Here is a 26,578-nt window from a genome sequence, read left to right on the forward strand (position 1 = left end):
AACTGAACTATTCTGCCTCACATGTTTCATTGGCAGTTTTATTGATCTCTAAGATATGATTGATTTGGATTTATGTTGCTACGATTTAAAAATAAAAATTGTAAAAATAGCTTAGATCCCTGCTAAAAAAAAAATCCAGCTTAAACCAGCCTAGGGTGGTTGGCTGGTTTTAGCTGGTTGACCAGGCTGGTTTTAGAGGGGTTTTGGCCATTTCCAGGCTGGTTTCCAGCCATTTCCAGTCTGGTCTTAGCTGGTCAGGCTGGAAAATGACCAGCCAAATCCAGCTAAAACCAGCTTGACCAGCCTGGTTTAAGCTGGATATAGCTGGTTTTGGCTGGACTCCCATCTTGGTTAGGCTGGTCAAGCTGGTTTTAGCTGGTCATCTTCCAGCCTGACCAGCTAAGACCAGGCTGGAAATGGCTGGAAACCAGCCTGGAAATGGCCAAAACCCCTCTAAAACCAGCCTGGTTGACCAGCTAAAACCAGCAAACCAACCTAGACTGGTTTAAGCTGGATTTTTCAGCAGGGATGTAGCTAAGTTACTTTTGCCAAGTAGCTTTTAGCTTAGCTTGCTACATTTCCCAGAGGCTAGCTTTTAGTGTAGTTAAGCTACATTTTAAGTGGAGTAGCTAATAGCTTAGCTCACTGCATTTTTCAAGTAGCCTGCCCAACACTGTGATAAATCATACTCATGTAGAAGCACCATTGCTTGCCCAAACCTGTAGTGCAGTAGAGTAAAAGTGTCTGCTGTCAAATATGAGTAAAGAGTAGCTCTTTTAAAAGTACTCTGACTGCGCCAGTGGTGAAGTGGTTAGTGCATCAACACATGCGCTCCAGTGCTCGCGCGACCCGAGTTTGATTCCATCTTGTGGTCCTATGCTGATCATTCCCCTCTCTCTGCTCCCCATGCTTCCTGTCAATTCTCTACGGTCCTATCAAATAAAGGTAAACCCCTAAAAATAATTATTAAAAAGTAAATAAATAAATAAACAGTACTCAAGAGTAGTGAGTATTACGCTGTAAAAAGTTGATGCGTTTACATGCAGTTTGTGTAGGGATGTGTAAACGTAACATTCTGTAGTGCATTTAGTAATCTTCCTATATTTGTTTGTTCCTCCCAACCTTTCTTCCATTGTTTGTTTGTTCTGTCCTTCCTCCCTTCATTTGCTTCTTCCTTCACTCCTACCTTCATTCGTTCGCTCGTTCATATTTTTGTTTCTTCCTTCATTAGCTCAGTTGTTCATTCGTTCCTTCCTTCCTTTCCTAGTTTGTTCAGTTCTTCCTTGAATCGTTACTTAATTCATTGGGTCCCTTGTTTATTCGTTTTTATTTTTGTTCCTTTTTTCATTAGATCCTTTGTTCTGTCCTTCCTTCATTAATTTGTTCGTTCATTCCTTCGTTCCTCCCTTCATTTGTTCGCTCATTCATTTGTTCTTTCGTTCATAGTTTTAGTTTCTTTCTTCATTAGGTCCTTTGTTCATTCATTCCTTCCTTCCTTGGTTTGTTCAGTCCTCGAATCCTTCCTTCATTCATTTGTTTTTTCCTTCCTTCATTAATTCAGTCCTTCCTTCATTAATTCAGTCCTTCCTTCGTTCGTTCGGTCCTTCCTTTCATTTTTCATCCGTTCCATTTAGTGATTGTTTAGGTCTGTTTGGTGATTTGAGTCATCGTACAGTCGACATCCTTTTTCCTTTTTTACAGTCGACTATTTTCTCATCAGTGACATCCAGTCTGTTAAAAGTCTGTGCGTCAGGGTGTGTACAGATTTTGGACATTCTTAATGCATCCAAAAGGTTTGCTGTGTTTGTAAAGCGCCCATGTGTTGATGTTGTGAAGTGTCATGTGATTTACTTTCTGTGTGCGATCTGATTGGACAAGAATCACAGGACTGATTTTAGACAAGACACCATAGACAAGAGAAATGCAGTAGTGAGTGCAGCGTGAAGGAAAGCAGTGCTGTAAAAGTACCGATACAGCACTAAAATGCTCTCAAGTAAACGTTCACATTTTTAAAACTACTTAGTAAATGACAATTCCAGAAAAAAACTACTCCATCACAGTAACTTGAGTATTTGTAATTAGTTACTTTACACCACAGCCATATCACCCTGCAGCCCAAGACCGGTCACTCACTGAAGCTAAGCAGGGCTGAGGCTGGTCAGTATCTGGATGGGAGACCACTAGGGAACACTAGGTTGCTGTTGGCAGTGGTGTTAGTGAGTCCAGCAGGGGGCGCTCAACCTGTGGTCTGTGTGAGTCCTAATGCCCCAGTATAGTGAAGGGGACTCTATACTGTCAGTGGGCGCTGTCTTTCGGATGAGATATTAAACCGAGGTCCTGACTCTCTGTGCTCATTAAAAATCCCATGGCACTTCTTGTGAAAGAGTAGAGGTGTAACCCCGGTGTCCAGGCCAAAGTCCCTCTATCGGCCCTTACAATCATGGCCTCCCAATCATCCCCATCCACCGAATTGGCTCTATCACTGTCTCTCTACTCCACCAATAGCTGGTGTGTGGTGAAGCACTGAAGCTGTTGTCCTGTGGCTGCCAGAGCATCTTCCAAGTGGATGCTGCACACTGGTGGTGGTGTGGAGAGACCCCCCTCATAGTTGTGAAGCGCTTTGGGTGTATGGCCATACACAATAAATGCTCTATATAACACACATTACACTACATTACATTACATAAGTGACATGTAAGATTATGTGTGAGTGGGAACAGTAGACTACTAAAAATGTAGGACTGGACGATTATTTAGCAAACCCTTTATTTTATGGTGGTAAACTACGAGTGTTGAACAGTTTCAGGCCATTCGATCTTTAAAAGGGCTTAAAATGGCTGAACTCCTCTCTGCAGTGTCAGTCTATAGCGAGCTGTACTGTTGTAGAACGTGTTACAGTGCATGATTCACTCTGATTGGACATTTTCCAATATCGTCACTCGATCTCATTCTCCTCTCGTCTTCGTTAGTCAATGCAGAAGTCCGAATAATTTTTTTATAGTTGTCGTCATCATCACTTAACTTTGATTTAGATTTCATCTAGTGTTCATCGGTAGAAACTTGTTCGTCACACAAATTGTGATGATGTGTGTGTGTGTGTTTGTGAGAGTGGAATTTCTGTGGGTTTCATTTCATATTATTAACAAAGGATAAAATAAACGGTAAACATTACAAACAGCTGCAAATAAGTTTCTCAGTTCAGGGTTCAAATACTCTGAGTTTCACTTCACCTGCTTTCTGAATCGGGCCCAGATCACGGCCTCGGCTTCAGCAGATTCAGGAGTGAAGCGTCTCTCTGCTTATGTGGAGAGTGTGCTGTCACGCTTTCTCCTGTGTGTTTATTTTAGACATGTGCCTGAATGATGGAGTGTGTGTGTGTGTGTGTGTGTGTTCAGAAGAGAATCTCCCAGAATCCTCTCTGCCTCTATTTATACACTGGGCTCTGTGTTTAATGACGAGGCGCTCCATCTCCTGTCTTTAATTATGAGTGTGTGTGTGTGTGTGTGTGTGTGTGTGTGTCTGTCTGAGAGAGATTTGTGTACAATACAGTGCATAAAATAATATTTTGTGTATGTATGATATAGGGTGGTACAGTGGATAAGAAGGTGGCTGGTTTGAGCCTCGGCTGGGTCAGTTGGTGTTTCTGTGTGGAGTTTGCATGTTCTCCCCGTGTTGGTGTGGGTTTCCTCCGGGTGCTCCGGTTTCCCCCACAGTGTAGACACACGTGCTATAGGGGAACTGATCAACTAAGCTGGCCGTAGTGTATGAGTGTGTGTATGGGTGTTTTCCAGTACTGGGTTGCAGCATCCACTGTGTAAAACATTTGCTGGAATAGTTGGTGGTTCATTCCACGGTGGCGAGCCCTGATTAATAAGAGGATTAAAGTGAATGAGTGAATGCTGCAGCTCAGAACACGTGCAGTAGCAGCTGAATGAGTCTGCAGATTCTGCCAGAGTAAAGATCCTCTCACTCCGCTCATCCTAAACACAGATATCAGATGTAAAGTGGGTTATACTGTAATGTGGTTTATACTATTAGTAGTCCCCCGTGCTCGTCGTGTTCCTCTGAATTAACAACCACCAAAAACAGAAGCACCGCAGTTCAGTTCTGTCCAGCTGATGCTGATGCTGATCTCCCTCCTCATGACTCCTCATAATCGCCTGTATGTGTGTGTTTAGAGTGAGTGTTTATGCAGGGCGAGTAGAGCTGTGCGTTTACACTCTTATACATGTGTTCAGGGGAATGTCAAAGGTAAAGCCTGATCTGTCTGTCACTCTGTGCCTCTGTCTGATTGGTTGTTAGTGCTAAGCTCCGCCCCCTGCATCTGTTAATGTTCATGAAGCAGCAGCATTGATGATCTGTCCGTTTCTGCTTTGTCTGCGTTCCCCTGTGCAGATAAACTCATGTTTGAGTTCACACACACACACACACGCTCACACACACTCCTCTGACCTTGCTGTGTTTGTTGTTTTAAATCCAGATTCATGTTTAAAGTCACTGAAGACTGAAAGACATTCACAACATTGATCTGTTTGTTTGACTGGCACACCGTCAGCCGATCTCATGAGTCAGGGGCGGGGCTTTATGTTTGAGTCATTATTATTGGCTGAAGCTCATCTGTTTAGATGCTGTAATGTGGGTATGTTTCTGCGTATGTTTGTTGTTGATTTATGAATATTTGGTCACTTGAGATCTGCAGGAGTGTTTTATTATCATCATCAACATCATCATTATCATCATTAGTACAATCCCATATCAGACAAAGTTGGGACAGTATGAAAAACACACGTCAAAAAGAAAGTAGTGATTCTGAAATTTACTTTTAGTATTTTATTGCAGATGATACAAATGCACATTATTAATGTGTTCAAAATAACTCTATTCCAATGTTGGAATGGAAACAGCTGCATCAGTAAAGTATTTAGCAGTGTGTAATGTTGCCGTTCCTCTTTACAACCCTTAAAGACGTTTAGTGACTGAAGACACCAAGTGCTGAAGTGTTTCAGGTGTCATTCTGCCCCATTCTGCCTGCAAACAAGTCTTAAAGTGCGCAACAATACAGGGTTTTCATTTTCGCTTTTTGCACTTCAAAATGCGCCACAGATTCTCTATTGGAGACAGGTCAGGACTGCAGGCAGGCCAGTCCAGTAGCCGTCTCCTCTTCCTCTGCAGCAGGACTCTGTAATGTGAGCTGAATGTGCTTCTGCATTGTCTTGTTGAACTCTGCATGGGCGTCCCTGGAGAAAAAGGCAGCATATTGAGCTCCAGAATCTCTCTGTGCTGTTCAGCATTAATGGAGCATCACAGAAGAGCAGGTCACCTTCGCCAAGAGCACCAACACAACCCCAGACCATGACAGAGCCGGGCTTCTGGACTTGTTGCTGGTGTCAGTCAGCCTCTTCTTTGGTCTGGAGCACACGTTGTCCATTTCTCCCAGAAACACCTGAAACACTGCTTCATCTGAGCACAGGACACGTCTCCACTGTGTGATGCTCCATCCCAGACGCCTCCGAGCCCAGAGAAGTGGACACTGTTAACATAGGGCTTCCTCTTGGCACAGTGCAGTGTTGGCTGGCGTTTGTGGATGTAAATCTGTATTGTGCTGCTTGACAAAGGTTTACCGCAGTAGTGCTGAGCCCATGTGCTGATCTGCTTATAGATGAATGAGGACTCTTGATGCAGCGCCCCCTGAGGGGTCGGAGGTCACGCTTGTTCAGCTTAGGCTTGCGCTCTTGTCCTTTACGCACTGAAACTCCTCCAGATTCCTTCAGTCTTTAATGCTGTTCTGCACTGTTGAAGGTGAAATATCCACATGTCTTCCTCTCTTTCTCTGAGGATCATTGTGTTTCAGCAGTTCACTCATCTCCTCTCATATTTGTGCTCAAACTGCCGATCCTCGACCCATCTCTGCTCCTAAAGCACTAGAGCTTTCCTGATGAGCAGATCATCATCACCATCACCTGTACACATCACATCATCATTCAGCAGATCACCTGATCACTGCCCTGAACTGATCCTGGCTCTGTTTCTGGAGTGTGTTGAGCTCTGAATGACAGGAGAGGATGGAGATTCACCAGCAGATATTGTGTGTTCATATCGTCAAACACACTTAGAAATGGAAACCACTACTTTCTGTTTTGTTTGTGTTTTACACACCGTCACACCCGTCTCTGATTGGGGTTATAGTGCTAATATTGATATAGAGGTCAGAGTCAGACGTGTGTTTGAATGTGCTGCTGTTGTTGTTTTAGTCCCTGCTGAAGGCGTCTGTCACTGTTGGTAAAAGCAGCTGTCAATCACAGCAGGGGGCGGGGTTTTGTAGGCGACATGTGAGCATGTGATTGGCTGTGGCGTGTTTTGACCCAGAGATGCTGAGTGTGAGCTGAAGACGAGAGTCGACTGGACAGTGATTGACAGAAGAGGACCACAGTCACACACACACACACACACACACACACACACACTAACACGTGTCCACTTATAGCCTCCTGCAGTGTTCTGCGCTGTGATTGGTGGATTGGACACAAACATCAGCTTATGAAACATCTGTAATTACTCCATTATTCAGCTAATGACGCTCCAGAGCGGCGGCGGCTTCACTGCTGTTACCATGGAGACGCCGCAGCATCCGCCATCCTGCCATAAACCTCCGCAATCACGGCTGCGCTCTATAATTACACACGCACACACACACACATTGGTGTGCTTGTGTGTGTGTTTGTTACAGTGTGTGTGACAAGAATGAGCTGCTTCTGTGTGTATGTGTGTGCATGTCTGTGTGACATGAGGATGAGCTGTGTGTGTGCGTGCGTTCAGACCTGATGACCCCAGCCGTGTGTCCTCTGCTCTCAGCACTAGCGCGTCAGACGCTGCTCTGGGCTCTCTGCAGGCTGCTGATTGGATTTGCGCGTTGCGTAAGGATCAATCTCTGTATGATTGCAGGAACTCATCTTTCCTCTGAGCTAAAATAGCCTGATGAGAGGAAATCGAATCATCCGCTTCATCTGAGGAGCAGAACAGCCGTGTGGAGGAGCCGGACATCAGGAGAGTCATTCTGTCAGCGCTGGCTCGCTCATGTCTTCTCTGAAGAGCTGGAAACTGTGAACAGAGAATCACACAGAGAGATTCAGTGGTGGAGACTCCGTCAGACAGAGAGATTCAGACAGAGAGATTCAGACAGAGAGAGATTTAAAAAGAGAGATTCAGACAGCGATTCAGTCAGAGAGATTCAGACAGAGAGATTCAGTCAGAGAGATTCAGAAAAGAGAATGATTCAGTCAGAGAGATTCAGACATATAGATTCAGACAGAGAGATTCAGTCAGAGAGATTCAGACAGAGAGATTCAGTCAGAGAGATTCAGATAGAGAGATTCAGTCAGAGAGATTCAGACAGAGAGATTCAGTCAGAGAGATTCGGAAAAGAGAATGATTCAGTCAGAGAGATTCAGACATATAGATTCAGACAGAGAGATTCAGTCAGAGAGATTCAGACAGAGAGATTCAGTCAGAGAGATTTAGAAAAGAGAGATTCAGTCAGGGTGATTCAGTCAGAGAGATTCAGTCAGAGAGATTTAGAAAAGAGAGATTCAGTCAGAGTGATTCAGTCAGAGAGATTCAGTCAGAGTGATTCAGTCACAGTGGTTCAGTCAGAGAATTTCAGGGGTGGAGACTATATCAGACAGAGAAATTCATTCAGAGAGATTCAGACAGAGTGATTCAGACAGAGTGATTCAGTCAGAACGGTTCAGTCAGAGGAATTTAGTGATGGAGACTCTATCAGACAGAGGGATTCAGTCTGAGAGATTCAGAAAAGAGAGAGGGTTTCCCCCACAGTCCAAGCACATGCACTAAAAGGGAACTGATCAACTAACCTGGCTGTAGTGTATGAGTGTGTGTGTGTGAATGAGTGTGTATGGGTGTTTCCCAGTACTGGGTTACAGCTGGAAGGGCATCCGCTGCAAAACATAAGCTGGAAGAGTTGGTGGTTGATTCCGCTGTGGTGAACCCTGATAAATCAGGGACTAAGGCGATAGAAAATGAATGAATGGTTCAGTCTTAGAGAGTGAATCAGTTATAGAGACTGGGTTAGTCACATAGATATTTACACTAGAGTTGGTGTTAGTTCAGACATGGAGATGTATTATCCACCCTCTCTGGTAAATTTGGTCTAATCCGTGTCCTGAACACCCCTCCCCCCTCTCCTGCTGCCACTGCTAATGCTAACAGAGGGAGTGATTCGTCAGTGAATGAATCTCCGTTACGAACGACTCGTTCACTGAGCAGACAATAGCAGCAGTGTCTGGCAGCGCAGCGTCGTGTTGTCATATTTCATAACAGTGCTTGCTGATTATATTCAACAGCACTAGCATTAGCCGAGTGTTGAGTGTGTTGAGCTGCTGCTGCTTTGCCGTATGGTCAGTGCAGTAGAGACTGTATCATCATCAGTAACATCACTCGCGGAGCACAAAAGTTCAGAACATACGAAATCATAAGAAACGAAATCTCCCCTATGAAGTGTTCTGCCTTTGTGCTTGGTTCTCTCATCACTACACCTGTACACAGCTCTGAAGTCCAGCATCTACACACTAGTGCTGCTGCATGACTTCTGTGCTGGGAGCCCTGACCAATATGGCGGCAGCATTGACGCATGCTCAGGGTCTGTATGCTATATCTAGTGTATATATCTATGGTTTAGCCATCGATTGATTCATTGATATTTGTTTAATGTTTTAGTTATGTTCAGAGTCACTGCAGGAGTCAGAATACAGATTCAGACACAGTATGAAAGGCCTTTACTGCTGATGTCCTTCTGGAGGCTCTTCCAGGACCTGTTCACCCAATAAAAGCCTTTATTTACTCTGATGAACAGTGCATGTGCTTTTCCCCTCATTGAAGAAGATCAGCAGCCCTGCCTCCGAGATTATAGATCCTGAACAAAGCTTCATGTGTGAGAGGATCATTCAGCCACTCAGTGTTCATGCATTCATCAGTCCAACATCCAGTGCTAAATGATCTTCCCATTCCCACTCACGCTGCAGATTCCCTGCTGTCCTTCAATCCACAACTTACCATGAGCACCAGAACCCCAATGAGTAACACTCAGAGCCCTCTTCTCTCCCCGCCCTCACCACACACCAACCCAAAACACTGAGTGTGCCTCTCACAGGTGAGTGGGCTTAACAAACCACCTGTAGAATCTCTCTCTCTCAGTAACTCCATCACTCTAGCACTGACTTGTCTGAGCACACACTCTTTCTCACGGTTTGTTGTGTGTGTTGCTGAATCTGTGAAGTCTCCTCCACTGTAAGCTGCTCTGGACAGAAGCGTCTGCTGACTGACTGAATGTACACGAGCGCTGAATATCAACATCCGCAGCAGCAGAGCTCAGTTTAGAGGTGATGTTGTGTGAGTTTAGGGTGTGATTATGGTGTGTGTGTGTCCTGCACGGCAGATTCAGACACAGAACAGAACTCAGCGGATGTGTGGACAGGATATCTATAATACTCATGCACTCATTTCCCTTCAGCTTAGTCTCTTAATTCATCAGGAGTCGCCACTGTGGAATGAACCACCAACTATTCCAGCATATGTTTTACACAGTGGATGACCTTTCAGCTGCAACCCAGTACTGGGAAACACCCATACACCCTCATTCACACATTGATCAGTTCCCCTATAGCGCATGTGTTTGGACTGTGGGGGAAACCGGAGCACCCGGAGGAAACCCACGCCAACACGGGGAGAACATGCAAACTCCACACAGAAACACCAACTGACCCAGCCGAGACTCAAACCAGAGACCTGTGAGGCGATTGTGCTGCCCACTGCGCCGCCGTGCCGCCCTATAATACACATTCATCACTACTATACAGATGTGCTGTGTGTATCTCTAATGGAGATGGATGTCACTGAATGCAGTGTGTATGTGTGATGTGGTTTAGTAGTGTGTGTGTGTGTGTGTGTGTACATGTATCGATGCATCCAGCGTGTGTGGTGTTATAGTATGTGTATGTGCTTGTTTGTGTGTGTGTGTGTCTGTATAATAGTGTGTATACGTGCATGGATGCATGCAACGTGTATGTGTTATGCACTGAATTAGTGTGTGTGTGTGTGTGTTTGTGATGTGGTTTAATAGTATGTGTGTAGTGTGTGTGTGCAGACAGGTGAAGGTTTCTGCTGTTTGATCAGCGGTGACCGAAGCATGACGAAGTGTGTGTGTGTGTGAGAGAAGTGATGGATGGAGCTAAGCTGTGGGTCAGCGGGGACTCGGCCGGCTTCAATCAGGTCCTGTAGCGGCTCTGGGTCACTGTGATCAGAGCGCTGTTAGGTGACTTTGGTGCGGACTCTAGCGTGACACTGAACACACACATATAACACCTCCAGGCTGAGTGTGTGTGTGTGTGTTCATTTATCACTGGCCTCACCTTTACTGTGGGAGTTTTGTGGCCATCAGCAGGTCATGAAGCGCGCCCTCATTATATTTGGGCTGTGTGTGTATTTTAAGATGCTCCCTAATATCAGCACACACTCTTCTGACGACACACTCATAAGCAGAGGGACACACACACACACACACACACACACACTTTTATTTATACAATTCATTTCACATTTTTACACACTGGATTCTGATTGGTCGGTCGTGACATTATAAGTGTGTTATTCCCAGATAACAGCGCTGAATAACACACACTCATCCGGCAGCTCAGAGTCACCGTCAGCTAGGGATTCTCATTTTGGTTAGTTTTGCCAATCGACAACCTCTGAGTATTAACGTAACCGAATGTTAACGATTAACTGGTCAGATTAATATTCAAATCTGATTTAATGTAAATAAATAATTGAGGTGTCTATTCTGTGTGACGCATTATATGTTGCATTTTAAAATGCTGATTTATTGTAGCATGCGAACAGCATACAGAACATAGCAGAGCATCTGCACACACCTGCAGTGTTTTCAGCAGCATAGACAAACAGAAGAAACTAGAAAAAAATAAACTAAATCCTGCTCTACTTTTCACTGAAATGACAAATGTAGATTACAGAGTGAAGACGCTGACTGAATCCTCTTCAGAACCAGCATCGGCAGAAACCGGCTGTTTGTCCAATCATGTTTTTTCTTCCGTCAAATAAAAATATCAGGCTACCTCAGATAGATCGCTTCACAGATAATCTGCATTTAATCATTGCTCCGCTGTTATCATTATATCACAAACCTCTGTCAGTCATCAGCAGGGCCAGACGGAATCTGCGGATGTTTTTTGCTTTTTCTGCTGAGAATTTTGGTAAAAATCTGCAGATTTCTGGAGTATCTGGAGTTCTATTTTGGAAGTATCTAGCGGAGTATCATAACTAAAACCTTAATATATTAAATAAAAAGTATTAAATTACTGAATAAAATCTAATTAAATTCAGAATTACATATTAACTCAATTAAATAAACAGAATTAATGATGGGCTAAAAATCTGCAGAAATCTGCGGAATTCTGCGCGCTCAGATTCCATGTGGGTCTAGTCATCAGATTAAAGATGATGTCTTAATTATGAGCATGCCTTATTTCCTCTGTCTCACTCGCGCTTCATGAGTGTGTGCTGTGTGTGATGAAAGACAATGAACCTCAAGGGAGAGGTCTGCATTTCTCCGTGAGACCCGACCAGATTTCTTGCAGCGTGAGAAGTTTCCGAATAAAGCACGGGAGCGGTCGACAACTGGTGTAATTTAAACGGGAGCGGGCGGTCTAACAATATTGCTCCAGAGCGAGCGAGCACGCGTTTGTATGTGTGTGAATGAGAGAGTGTGATGCTGCAATTAGCTTGTTTTTTGCTGTCTTTATGTAAGTATGAGTGTGTGTGTGTGTGTGTGTGTGTGTGTGTGTGTGTGTGTGTGTGTGTGTGTGTGTGTGTGTGTGTGAATGAGAGAGAGTGTGATGCTGTCTCTGTCACTGGCTTGGTGCTGTGTGTCTATGTTTGTTTGTGTGTGTGTGTGTGTGTGTGTGTATGTGTGTGTGTGTTTTTACAGACAGCTTGTTATAGGCTGTCTGGACTGTCTGTATAGCTGGGTGGTTTTCAGTCCCCCCCCCCCCCACCACACACACACACACACACACAAACACACTCCTATGTGTGTCTGCTGCTCTGTCATCGTATAGTTTTGGACTGTTTGTCTCCATCTGTCTGAGTAATGCCTAGGTTAGTGTATACTCCATCAGCTGTTTAGTTTCTGTCAGCTTAGTGTTTAATTAAAGAATTAATTAAATTGAACTGTAATAGCTCAGATCAGTGTTTAGAGTTTAGTTGTTGTGTTTATTGTCCAGTTTGTGTGTAATAATCAGGATAAAGCACATCCAGCAGGTTGTTTTCTCAGAATAACCCCTTCAGTCCTCTACAGCAGTGCTGCGCTTCACACCGGCTGCTGATCAACCTGTCAGCCTTTATTCTCAGAGAACACCCTGCTGGATCTACGACACTGGTTTATACTGGTCTGTGTAGTCTTATGCTGGTTTCTAGTGGTCGTGATCTATTGTGGTGGTGTTTGTATCCAGTGGTGAAGCGCACTGATCTCCAACACTAACTCTCGCTCCTCCGTCATGAAATCTTAATAGCGGAGACACAATGCCTGGCCTCGGGAGACAGCCAGATTTATGAACATGAATAATTCACCAGTGTGTTTCTCCTCTGCGAATGCTCTGAGGACTGAATATTTAGAGACTTTCAGCTTATTTACGCTCGCATGTGCTGTGTGTGTGTGTGTGTGTGTGTGTGTGTGTGTGTGTGTGTGTGTGTGTGTGTGTGTGTGTGTTCAGCGGATGCTGTATGTGCTAAACACACTTAATTAAACATCTCATTAAGAGCTCGTTACAGTCTCAGAGCTTTATCACAAACGTCTGATCATTACATGAAGGATCGTGTGTGTGTGTGTGTGTGTGTGTGTGTGTGTGTGTGTGTGTGTGTGTGTGTGTGTGTGTGTTACACTACAGATAAAACACAACATCACTTATAGTCTAGTCCATCACTACAGCTTAGAAGGCCTGAACTCCATCAGTTCATGTTCATGCTGCACCGACATGATGAGGAGAATCCCACACAATCACTGATACACACTGCACACATCACGCACATGCAGATTCTAAAGCAGCTCTTACACACTGCAGGTCAGTTTAGTGCTGATTTAGGTCAGTCCAGTGCTGATTCAGTTCAATTTGTTGCTGATTCTGTTCAGTGCTGATTCAGTTCAGTTCAGTGCTTAATCTGTTCAGCTCAGTGTTAATTCAATTCAGTGCTGATTTAGTTTAGTGTTTATTCAGTTCAGTGCTGATTCAGTCCAGTGTTGATTCAGTTTGGTGCTGATTCAGTTCAGTTCAGTGCTGATTCAGTTCAGTGTTGATTCAGTTTGGTGCTGATTCAGTTCAGTTCAGTGCTGATTCAGTTCAGTGTTGATTCAGTTTGGTGCTGATTCAGTTCAGTTCAGTGCTGATTCAGTTCAGTGTTAATTCAGTTTGGTGCTGATTCAGTTCAGTTCGGCGATGTTCAAGTTTATTGCTGATTCAGTTCAGTGTTAATTCAGTCCAGTGCTGAATCAGTTCAGTGCTGATTCTGTTTAGTTCAGTGCTGATTCAGTTCAGCGTTAATTCAGTTCGGTGCTGATTTAGTTCAGTTTAGTTCTGTCCTGATTCAGTTCAGTTCAGTGCTGATTCTTTTCAGTGCTGATTTTGTTCAGTTCTGTGCTGATTCTGTTCAGTTCACTGTTAATTCAGTTCAGTGTTGATCCAGCTCAGTGTTGATTTATTTTAGTTTAGTTCAGTGCTGAATGACTTCAGTGTTGAATTAGTTTTGTTCAGTGCTGAATTAGTTCACTGTTGATTCAATTCAGTTTAGTTCAGTGCTGATTTAGGTTAGTGTTGATTCAGTTTAGTCTAGTTTGGTGCAGAATCAGTTTATGGCTGATTCAGTTTGGTTCAGTGCTGATTCCAGTACTGCTCTAAAGCCACTCTAAAAACGGTCAGTATTCAGATTAGATTGGTTCAGTGATTCAGTTCAGTGTTGGTTCATTTCAGTTCATTGCTGATTCAGGCCAGTTCACTTCTGATTCAGTTAGTTGCAGTGATGATTCAGTTCAGTGCTGATTCAGTTCATTACTGATTCAGTCCAGTGTTGATTCAGTTCGGTGCTGGTTCAGTTCAGTTCGTTGCTGATTAAGTTTCGTGTTGATTCAGTTTAGTTTGCTGCTGATTCAGTTAGCTGCTGATTTAGTTCAGTTCTGATTCAGTTCAATTTGCTGCTGATTCAGTTCAGTGGTGATTCTGTTCAGTTCAGTGCTGATTCTGTTCAGTTTAGTGTTAGTTCAATTCAGTGTTGATTCAGTTCAGTGCTGATTCAGTTTATTGCTGATTCAGTCTAGTGTTAGTTAAGTTCAGTTCGTTGCTGATTAAGTTTCGTGTTAATTCAGTTCATTTTGCTGCTGATTCAGTTCATTGCTGATTTAGTTTATTTAAGTACTGATTCCATTCAGTTCTGTGCTGATTTAGTTCAGTGCTGACTCAGTTTAGTGTTGTTTCAGTTCACTTTTGTGCTGATTTAATTAGGTGCTGATTCAGTTTAGTGTTGATTCAGTTTAGTTTGCTGCTGATTCAGTTAGCTGCTGATTCAGTTCAGTGGTGATTCTGTTCAGTTCAGTGCTGATTCGGTTCAGTTCTGTGCTGATTCTGTTCAGTTTAGTGTTAGTTCAGTTCAGTGTTGATTCAGTTCAGTTCTGGTTCAGTTCGTTGCTGATTAAGTTTCGTGTTGATTCAGGTTATTTTGCTGCTGATTCAGTTCATTGCTGATTTAGTTTATTTAAGTATTGATTCCATTCAGTTCTTTGCTGATTTAGTTGAGTGCTGATTCAGTTTAGTGTTGCTTCAGTTCACTTTCGTGGTGATTTAATCAGGTGCTGTTTCAGTTCAGTGATGATTCAGTTTAGTTTGCTGCTGATTCAGTTAGTTGCTGATTTAGTTTAGTTCTGATTTAGTTCAATTTGCTGCTGATTCAGTTTAATGCTGATTCAGTACAGTTCAGTGCTGATTCACTTCAGTTTAGTGCTGATTCTGTTCAGTTCAGTGCAGATTCTGTTCAGTTCAGTGTTGATTCAGTTCAGTGCTAATTTAGTTCAGTGTTGATTCAGTTAAGTGCTGATTTAGTTCAGTGTTGATTCAGTGCAGTTTTGTGCTGATTCAGTTCAGTTCATTGTTGATTCAGTTGAGTGCTGATTTACTTCAGACTTGATTCAGTGCGGTTTTGTGCTGATTCAGTTTAGTTTAGTGTTGATTCAGATCAGTTTGCTGCTAATTCAGTTTGGAGCTGATTCAGTTCAGTTCTGATTCTGTTCAATTTGTTTCTGATTCAGTTCAGTTCTGATTCAGTTCAGTTCAGTGCTGATTCACTTCAGTTTAGTGCTGATTCTGTTCAGTTTGATTCAGTTCAGTTCAGTGCTTCAGTTTAATAATTCACACTGCTGATGTTTCTGCGTTTATAAAGTGTGTGTGTGTGTGTGTGTGTGTGTGTGTGTGTGTGTGTGTATGTGTGTGTGTGTGTGTGTGTGTGTGTGTCTCGAGGTGGTCTGATCGGATTTCTCTATGCCTGTGTAACGATTGTTGACCTATCTCTAATACCACTGTTACACCTGATTTAATTGGACAGAAATCAGTTTTCTGATTATTGCACTCAGCCAATCACAGAAGAGCAGAGAGATGAACACACACACAGTAGCTGCTGCACACTGGAGGAACAAACCGCAGTACAGGAACACTCAGTGTAGGACACCATTTCAGTATTAAACATACAAGTGTGTGTGTGTGTGTGTGTGTGTGTCCAGCTGGATGATCCTGCCTGCTGCAGTTTCTTGCCAACGGTTTTGCAGTAATTAACCTAATTCAGGCGAGCTGCTAAACGTCTCTCAGGTCAATATCACAACGAGACACTGATGAATGTGTGTGTGTGTGTGTGTGTGCAGTGTGTGACCCATTCAGAAGGCAGGACTAACATGAACTCCTCTCTCTGATATGGTCTTCAGCTCTTCTGTGTGTGTGTGTGTGTGTGTGTGTGTGTGTGTGTGTGTGTGTGTGTGTGTGTGTGTGTGTGTGTGTGTGTGTGTGAGGTTGTTGGAGTGGTGATTGGGTCACAGCAGCAGAAGCAGACTGAAGGACAGAGTAACACACACTGCTGGACTGATCATTCCACTTCACTTCAAACACTGCGCTCATTTCTCTCATTGGGAAGAGCTGGTGTGTGTATCCAGAAGTGTGTGTTTCCAGAAATGTGTGTTTTCCTGAAGTGTGTGTATATCCTGCACTAACAGCCTGTCTCTCTCTCTCTCTCTCTCTCTCTGTGTTGTGTGTGTGTGTCCGCAGCAGAAGAGTACGCAGTTGAAGGTAAGTCCTGATCTCCTTGTGTCTGCTCTCCTCTGCGCCGTCAGACTCTGGACTGTGGTTTTGCTGACGTCTGGGGGCTTTAATTAGCTGCTCACGAGACCTTCACTCCTCCTCTACCTCTCCTCCTCCTCCTCCTCCTCCTCTTCTTCTTGAGTCTGTGTGTTTACTGCTGCTGAATGCCGGCGCTGTGGTGTGTTACGCTCTGAACACGCGTAAACCTGCTGTAGAGGTCAAAGGTCATGGTGCAGGTTTATGAAGGAGGCTGAACTGCGCCCGGGGCAGGTGTATTTACCCATGATGCCCCTGAAGGGAGATCTGTGTGGTAATTGATGGTGCTGGTGTGTGTGTGTGTGTGTGTGTGTGTGTGTGTGTGTGTGTGGGGATGTTTCCCTCTGCCAGGACACTGCTGATGGATTACCTATCTCTACCCAGCATGCCTCGGGAGGATGTTACTATGGCAACCAGAGATGTGTGTGTGTGTGTGTGTGTGTGTGTGCGGTAGTTTATTCTACATCACAGCATGTTATATCCACCTAATGACAGTAAAAGCTGATATTGTGGCAGTGTGTGTGTGCATATTCAACAGTAGATGAGGGACAGGAGCAGGCTGGTGTGTGTGTGTGTGTGGGGGGGGGGGGGGTGCTGGAGGTGTTTGATGGTATGGAGAGCAGAAATACACATATAGAGAGCTCGAGATCACTGCAGACCAGCGCTAGTGCTGATGAGGAGTGTGTGTGTGTGTGTGTGTGAGAGGAAGATGGTGTGTGTGGAGAATTGTGTGAAGTGTGTGTGTGTGTGTGTGTGTGTGTGTGTGTGCACTGGTTTGAGTGGTTTAAAAAGGCAGGAAATTGAATAATGACATGGCTTTGACCTAGTTGTGCTCTATTAAAGTGGGTTATAAGGACATGATGTGTGTGCGTGTGTGTGTGTGTGTGTGTGTGTGTGTGTGTGTGTGCGTGTGTGTGTGTAAAGGGGAGTGTGAGGTGTGTGTATATACATATAAGTGTGTAGATCTACAAGTGTTTGGAGCATGTGATGTGGCAGTGAGATCTGCATACTCCTGATTGAGGTTTCTCTGGTAAAGAGTGTGTTCTGTATTAGCCTGTGTGTGTGTGTGTGTGTGTGATCTCCTCATACTCTGTCTCCTGCTGGTCTACAGTGTGTCTGAAGCGTTACATTAACAGCACTGGCCATGAGTATTGGCCTGTTTGTGAAGAATGGCTTGATTTGCGAGAGGCGTCACACACACATCCCACAGAACATGGAGCAGTTCATGACACACACTGATAGAACATTCCTTTACACTCCGACTGTCTGATGCTTTTAAACATGCAAAGAAACATTTTTGTGTAATGAAGCTGTCAAACGGCTGATAGCCCCGCCCCAAAGGACTGATACACCCTCCCTAAAGGACTGATACACTCTCCCTAAAGGACTGATAGCCCCTCCCTGAAGGACTGATAGCCCCACTCTAAAGGACTGATAGCCCCACCCTAAAGGACTGATAGCCCCGCCCTAAAGGACTGATACACCCTCCCTAAAGGACTGATAGCCCCGCCCTAAAGGACTGATAGCCCTGCCCTAAAGGACTGATAGCCCCACCCTAAATGATTGATAGCCCCACCCTAAAGGAATGATAGTCCCAACCTAAAGGACTGATAGTCCCGCCTTAAAGGAATGATAGTCCTGCCCTAAAGGAGAGATTGTCCTGCCCTAAAACCCTGATAGACCCACTCTAAAGCACTGATAGACCTGTCCTATAGTCCCGCCCTAAAGCACTAATAGTACTATCCTAAAGGACTAATAGATCCACCCTAAAGGACTGATAGACCCGCCTTAAATCTCTGGTAGACCCACCGAAAAGGGCTAATAATCCTGTCCTGATGGACCGATATACCCGCCCTAAAGCAGGCATAGTCCCGTCCTAAAGGGCTGATAGTACCGTCCTAAAGGAATGTCCTGCTGTAAAACCCTGATAGACCCCTCTAAAGCACAAATAGTCCCGCCCTAAAGCCCTGATAGTCCCACCCTAAAGCTTTGGTAGTCCCGCCCTAAAGCACTAATAGTCCCACCCTAAAGGATTGATAGTCCCGCCCTAAAGCACTAATAGTCCCGCCCTATAGCACTAATAGTCCCATAATAAAGCATTGATAGTCCTGCCCTAAAGCACTAATAGTCCCGCCCTATAGCACTAATAGTCCCGTAATAAAGCATTGATAGTCACGCCCTAAAACACTAATAGTCCCGCCCTAAAGCACTAATAGTCCCGCAATAAAGCATTGATAGTCCCACCCTAAAGCACTAATAGTCACGCCCTAAAGCACTAATAGTCCCGCAATAAAGCATTGATAGTCACGCCCTAAAACACTAATAGTCCTGCCCTAAAGCACTAATAGTCCCGCAATAAAGCATTGATAGTCCCACCCTAAAGCACTAATAGTCCCGCCCTAAAGCACTAATAGTCCCGCAATAAAGCATTGATAGTCCCGCCTTAAAACACTAATAGTACCGCCCTAAAGCACTAATAGTCCCGCAATAAAGCATTGATAGTCCCGCCCTAAAGCAGTAATAGTCACACCCTATGGCACTAATAGTCCCGCCCTAAAGCATTGATAGTCCCGCCCTAAAGCACTAATAGTCACGCCCTATGGCACTAATAGTCCAGCCCTCAAGCACTAATAGTCCCACCCTAAAGCATTGATAGTCCCGCCCTAAAGCACTAATAGTCCCGCCCTCAAGTACTGATAGTCCCACCCTATAGCACTAATAGTCCCACCCTAAAGTACTAATAGTCCCGCCCTAAAGCACTAATAGTCCCGCCTTATAGCACTAATAGTCCCGCCCTAAAGCACTAATAGTCCCGCCCTAAAGCACTTATAGTCCCGCCTTATAGCACTAATAGTCCCGCCCTAAAGCACTAATAGTCCCGCCCTAAAGCACTAATAGTCCCACCCTAAAGCACTAATAGTCCCGCCCTAAAGCACTAATATTCCCGCCTTATAGCACTAATAGTCCCGCCCTAAAGCACTACTAGTCCCACCCTATAGCACTAACAGTCCCACCCTACAGCTCTAATAGTCCCGCCCTAAAGCACTAATAGTCCCACCCTACTGCTCTAATAGTCCCGCCCTACAGCTCTAATAGTCCCGCCTTAAAGCAATAATATTCCCGCCCTAAAGCATTGATAGTCCCGCCCTAAAGCACTAATAGTTCCGCCCTAAAACCCTGATAGTCCCGCCCTAAAGCACCCTTCCCTGTTTAAGTAAAGGTTATTTACTTTTTTATTTATTGTGTGTGTATGTGTGTGTGTGTGTGTGTGTGTGTGTGTGTGTGTGTGTGTGTGTGTGTGTGTGTGTGTGTGTGTGTCATTGTTCTGTGTTTATCCTGATCTCTGACCCTGATTATTCTTTTCTGAAGAAAATATCCTGAGAGTGGGTGTGGCTGAACCAGCTCATTTGCATTTAAAGGCACGGGTGCAAAACAGCTACAGTTCCCTGTGACCCACACTCTGACATTTCCAGCGGGCTGTAATCAATGATCTGAAGGATATAGTGAGCTATAGCTGCACACACACATTCTGAGGACACAAAGGCCAGAACTGGAGCTCTTTAAACATGACCATATAATCCGCACTACACAGACATGTGTTCACTGGTTTATCTGGTGAGCGTGTTTGATTATCAGAGAGCCAGTGGTCCTGATGGCACTGCTGATGTCGTGAGTGGTGGTGTGAAGTGTTTCTCCATGAGGATACACACATGGCTCCGCTGTTTAATGTTAGAGTGTTTTCCTCACTCAGTGTTGTCGTTTTACCACCAGCATGTGAATTAGTCAATCTTATCCATCAGCCTGTGTTCCAGCAGCCAGCAGATTCAGATCTGCTCCTCATATGTCATGTGTTTACAGCTGTGTGTGTGTGTTTGTGTGTATACTTTATTTTATCCTCACTCAAGCTTATTATAAAACACATTCACATGTGTATGGGTGTTTCTCAGTACTGGGTTGCAGCTGGAAGGGCATCCGCTGTGTAAAACATGTGCTGGAATAGTTGGCGGTTCATTCCGCTGTAGAGACACCAGATTAGTAAAGGGACTAAGCTGAAATGAAACTGAATGCACTGACCCTCTGATTGCTCTGTCTCCATCGGCGCGAGCTGCAGGTATTAGATTCGTCGTCGCGGCTGTAGCGAGGACTATTTGGGACAGATGTCAACATAAACATGGCGAAGTCTGTTCCTCAGCTGCTTCGTGAAGCTGCACAAGCCCTCAAACGTGAACTGGGAAATACTTCAGAAACCCAGTCACCTCCTAGCTCAGTAAAGTTGGGTTTAGGTTTGACATTGGCCGGACATTCAAGCATGCAGTTTTAGGGATCATCTGCGAATTACATCGACAGAACCAAAACGCAACTAGCGCAAAGCAGAAAAGACTATTTCTAGAAGATTCCAGTATATGGTTAGAGGCCAGACTGATTCACTACAGGTATAATATAGACTGATTTCACGCGGACGCCATTTTTAGAAGTGAAATCGAGGCTGCGGTGGGAAGAAACCCGGAAGTATCGTTGGGAGTTACATATGAACGTTGTGTAGCTGGCTGTATGTCTTATCAGCGAAGAGAAAGTGACATAAATTTATAATTCCACCTCCTACCGGGTGAGCCGAAGGTCTGTTCTGAATGAATGCTGAAAATAAAAAGGGATATGAGAGCTGATTTTCAGCTAAGTTAAGGGAAATGGCACTAGTTAGCTAACGTTCTCTTTCCCAAACACATGTTTCAGATGCCATTAATCAAACTGGAGTTAATAAACTGATTCCTTCACTATATTAGACTCGTCACGATACTGAATTAAAAGAAAAACCGTCAACTTCCTGTGAACATTTAAGCAAATGTTGATGGCTTCACTAAAACAGCGCTGATTTGCCATTGTGTTCACCAGTGCTCAACAGAAATGACTGTGATTGGCCGAGAAGGTCATCAGTTCACCCACCGCTGTTTACCGAGCACAAAACACAGATGAACCGAGCGATCTGCTGACATGACTGATCTTCACGGCTGCTTCGTGCTCCAGTCTCTGTGTATCTGTGTTTGGACTGGGTGGAGAGCAGTACTGAGTGCAAACACAGATACACGGAGACTGACGCATGAAGCAGCCGTGAAGATCAGTCGAGTCCTCCGCGCTCAGCGGCGCTTCAATGTTAGCAGGAAATGGATGATTTTAAAACTTCAGTAGCGGGACAACACTATTACAGACAGCACGAGGGTGTGCTGCAGAGGACTGCAGTGTTTTACTGCTCACCGGGTTACATAAGCTGAAGCAGGGAAGCGTCCTCACAGTGTTTACCTGCTGCCATGAGCTGAAGCCATAGAGGACACTTGAGCGTATTACTCTTACAGAGATTGTGATGTCGTTTGATGCCTAATCTGCTTTTAATCGTCTAAATTAAACTGAACTGAATGATATTAAAGCCATGTTTACACCATCTTTGCAGTTTGAAATCTCTGCAGCAGCAGGAAGTGTGTAGTGCACAGCATGTTCCTGCAATGTTTACAGTGCTGGTCCTATACTTCCAGGTACCGCACTGCAGCCTTGGTTTGGTTCTTTAAAATGGCGGCCGTGTGAAATAAGCGTATAGCTCCAACTATACGGTACATATGTAACCCCACCGGTCCAACGCCACCCAACCCGCTGCGAGCTGGTTTCGAACCGGCGACCTTCCGCATGGGAGTCGGGTGCTCTACCAAGGAGGTTAAAGACCATGACCTCTAGTGTCTGTCGCTAGAGCACCTTTAGAGGTCAGAGGAGTGAGGTTTACCTGCACAGCACACACTAGCTGGCCTCCGTTACACTCACCCCCCTAAACCTCACTCCCATCCGGGTCACGGCACCAATGTAATCCTGCCGGCTCTACGCCACCCAACCCGCTCCGAGCTGGTTTCAAACTGGCGACCTTCCGCATTGGAGTGAGTTGCTCTAACAAGGAGGCTAAAGACCATGGCCTCTAGTGTCTGTCACTAGAGCACCTTTAGAGGTCAGAGGAGTGAGGTTTACCTGCACAGCACACACTAGCTGACCTTCGGTACACATACAAAGCAGAAATACGCAACAGCTCTTGTCATAAGCATGCAGTACACATGCGCTAAGGCACCTATGTGCACATCTGTCCTGATAAGTGCTAACTAAAATACAGAAACACACTGCCCTTTCACATATCGTTTTGTGAATTACATTTCAAGATGAATTATGATCCTCATATGCTTCCACAGGCATCAGCCAATGAAGCAGCTTTCCCCCTGCCCCGCCCCGTGCCTCTGCATCTGCGAGTGCATGAATGAGTTCTGCTACAGAGATGGCACAAAACCTATAGCAGCTAAAGTCCGAGCGCCAGAGACGTGCAGTTGAACTATCAGATCTGGAGGCTGTGAGTGCCGACCTGTGGTTATACAGCAAAGTTGCTATCAAATTTGCCGCACACGTGCGTGTCTGTCAGGTTGTATGTGTGAATGGCATTTTACAAACACGCAACTATCAATCTGCAGCTCCATATTCAGTACAGGAGTGTGTTGATTAATGTCTGCGTGTGCAAATCCAGAGATTCAGCGTTTCACATCAGAGCTGTGAGTGTACATCAGCTACTGCTTTACCTTCATACCCTGCTGAAAAATCCAGCTTAAACCAGCCTAGGCTGGTTGGCTGGTTTTATCTGGTCGACCAGGCTGGTTTTAGAGGGGTTTTGGCCATTTCCAGGCTGGTTTCCAGCCATTTCCAGCCTGGTCCTAGTTGGTCAGGCTGGAAAATGACCAGCCAAATCCAGCTAAAACCAGCTTGACCATCCTGGTTTAAGCTGGATATAGCTGGTTTTGGCTGGACTCCCAGCTTGGCTAGGCTGGTCAAGCTGGTTTTAGCTGGTCACCTCTCAGCCTGACCAGCTAAGACCAGGCTGGAGATGGCTGGAACCCAGCTTGGAAGTGGCCAAAACCCCTCTAAAACCAGCCTGGTCGACCAGCTAAAACCAGCTAACCAGCCTAGGCTGGTTTAGGCTGGATTTTTCAGCAGGGTATGGAACGGGAGATTGGCATCATGGATGTGCAGCCGACAAATCTGCAGCAACTGTGTGATGCTATCATGACAATATGGAGCAAAATCTCTGAGGAATATTTCCAGCAGCTTGCTGAATCTCTGACACCAAGGATTAAGGCAGATCTGAAGACAAAAGCGGTCCAACCCGGTACTACTGAGGTGTACCTAATAAAGTGGCCGCTGAGTGGATTTGTTCCATGTTCAGGAAATGCTTCTTGATTTAAGAATTGTGATCTATTTGCAGTAGAAAGGAGTCAGAGAGTGTGTGTTGTAGTGTTGATGTATTGCTGCCGCGTGACCTGTGGCTCTGTCGATGCAGATATATCTGTACCTGCTCAATATTGATGTGTTATTGCTCTGGCCTTTATTTCAGCTCTTCATCGTTCTCCATCCTCCTCCTCCTCCTTCTCTGTGTGTAGTTTGTGTTCTTGTTCAGCGTTTCCTCAGTCCTGCGCCGCTCCTAAACGCTCTTTATAAATAAATAACTGCTGCTGATCTCCGAGCGTCCGGGATTAGACCTCCTGCCAGTCGGCTGGGAAGTGGAGAGATGTGAAGAGGAGATGTCCTGTGCTGATACAGATTAAAGTTATCACAGATTAGAGCGGATCAACCAAACCAGATTAGGGATTATTCCTGAGCGTCCTCCAGAGAATGAGTTCTGCAGCCATGTGTGTGTGTGTGTGTATGTGTGTGTGTGTGTGTTTCTCTACAGACATCCCTCATCTCCAGCAGCTCTGTACTGGTTTTTCATTAGTCGGTGTGTGTGTGTTGTTTTGAGTTTGGTGAAAGTGTGTAGCAGTGAGCGTGTGTATTTTCATTATTGCACTCAATATTAAGCAACACACTTCACTGAACACTTATCATACACTTAGACATCACCTGTGGGACAGTGCACTATATATACAGCAGGTTAACAGCTGTGTGTCTGTACACTACCTGACAGAAGTCTCGTGGTGGATCAGTTGTAGAGCAGCAGAACATTACTGGACTTCTAGTTGATCATAAAGTGTTGAAGGTGGATTTCTCTGCTGGATCATCTGCTGATCTGTTCAGTGATGACACTTTAGTCTGAGCAGAGTCAGAGCGCACTGTCCTCATCAAATCAGTCAACATCAAGACATGATCAGATTTATTGAGCTGAAATCAGCAAAATCTAGAGGCCTTCGCCTTTCATAGAGACACTTCTGACACCAAACCATTCACTAGAAGAGCAGATATTACTTGTGTTCTTAAAACTTGTATTTTTAGTCAGGTAGCACATGATCTCCTACTGATATTGACTGTGATGTGGACTATTTGTTTTGGATCATGAGTACTGGTAAAAGCACTGCACAAATAAGCTTGAATGGAGCAAAACTTTAGGACGAACTCGACCCATAGCACACCGTCCAGTGGGTTCTGCAATGGGTTCTGCAGTGGGTTCTGCAGTGGGTGCCGCCTCTCTCAGTTTCTGATCCAGAAGCAGAAAGCTGGCCCAGTACAGAAGGAGTTGACTCGGCACGCTCAGCTGACCCAGATCTGTTGTATTCCTGCATGCGGCACACTTCAGATGTGGACCACAGAGGAGTCTCAGAGCTCACTGATGTGTGGGAATAAGCTGATGTGCAGGTAGATCAGAACTTCACCTGTCAGTGCAGTCAAACATCCCTGAAGAACAGCAGCGAACAGACAAACATCTCTGAGCAGTCCAGCAACGGACACCTCTCATATTCTCATGCAGGACAAGGAGATGAGAGAGAGAGAGAGAGAGAGAGAGACTGAATCATCACACACTGAACCTCAAGGTCATGAACTAAATCATCTAGAACACTGAATCATTGAATCAACTAGAATATTGAATCACTGAATCTTCTAGAACACTGAATTATCTAGATTATTAAATCACTGAAACTTCTAGAAAACTGAATCGCTGAGTCATCTAGAACACTGAATCATCTAGAACATTAAATCACTGAATCATCAAGGACACTGAATCACTGAATCAGCTTTGACATTGAATCACCAAATCTTCTAGAAAACTGAATCATATAGAATATTGAATCACTGAATTATCTAGAACACTGAATCACTAAATCATCTAGAACATTAAATTACTGCATCATCTAGAACACTGAATCACTAAATCATCTAGATCACTGAATCATTTAGAACACTGAATCACTGAATAATCTAGAACATTGAATCACTGAATCATCTAGATCACTGAGTCATCTAGAACACTGAATCACTGAATCATCTAGACCATTGAATCACTGAATCATCTAGAACATTAAATCACTGAATGGTCTAGAACATTGAATCACTGAATGATCTAGAATATTGAATCACTGAATGATCTAGAATATTGAATCACTGAATCATCTAGAATGCAGAATCATCTAGATCAGTGGTTCTCAAACTGTGGTGGTGCGCAGGCTTCATTCTAGTGGTTCGCTGAATAGTAGCTGAATAATTTGAACGCACGTTTAACCCTTTGATTAGGGAGTCAGTATGCTTATGAGGGAGATTCCCAGAACTTCCAGGACACTTGGCATGTGTGTTAAAATGTGTGTGTGTGTGTGTGTGTGTGTGTTAAATAATGCCTGTTTTCCATATACACATATAAAAAATTAATGAATGAAAGTGAGTGAGTAATGAATAAATGAATTAGTGAGTGAGTGAGTGAATGAATGAATGAATGAATAAACGAATGAATAAACGAATGAATAAATTGATATGTGAGTGAGTGAAGGAATAAACACAAGAATGAGTTAATGAATATAGTAATAAGTGAGTGAATGAATATGTGAGTGAGTGGAGAAATACATGAATGAGTGAATGAATGAATATATGAATGAGTGAGTGAATGAAGGAGTGAATATATGAATGAACGAGTGAATATATGAATGAGTGAGTGAATGAATGAATGAATATATAAATGAGTGAGTGAATGAAGGAGTGAATATATGAATGAGTGAGTGAATGAAGGAGTGAATATATGAATGAGTGAGTGAATGAAGGAGGGAATATATGAATGAGTGAGTGAATGAATGAATGAATAAATATATGAATGAGTGAATATATGAATGAGTGAATGAATGAAGGAGTGAATA

At 44.2% G+C, this 26,578-nt stretch overlaps 1 protein-coding gene across 52 annotated transcripts in view; it reads left to right on the forward strand.

Annotated features, from left to right (window-relative positions):
• Positions 1–26,578, forward strand: part of nrxn2b (neurexin 2b) — a 479,676-nt gene that overhangs the window by 97,187 nt on the left and 355,911 nt on the right. For 32 of the 52 annotated variants that reach the window (XM_087259563.1, XM_087259583.1, XM_087259577.1 and 29 more), the window contains one exon: positions 16,386–16,406. The exons of 4 other annotated variants lie outside the window; for them this stretch is intronic. In XM_087259563.1, the coding sequence (XP_087115689.1) occupies positions 16,386–16,406 (21 nt within the window). The remainder of the gene's footprint in view (positions 1–16,385; positions 16,407–26,578) is intronic. 16 more of the 52 variants (XM_087259564.1, XM_087259607.1, XM_087259608.1 and 13 more) reach the window with 1 other exon arrangement.

The sequence above is a fragment of the Danio rerio genome, chromosome 7 (genome assembly GCF_052040795.2).
Source record: "Danio rerio strain M-AB ecotype USA chromosome 7, GRCz13ab, whole genome shotgun sequence".
Lineage (NCBI taxonomy): Eukaryota > Metazoa > Chordata > Actinopteri > Cypriniformes > Danionidae > Danio > Danio rerio.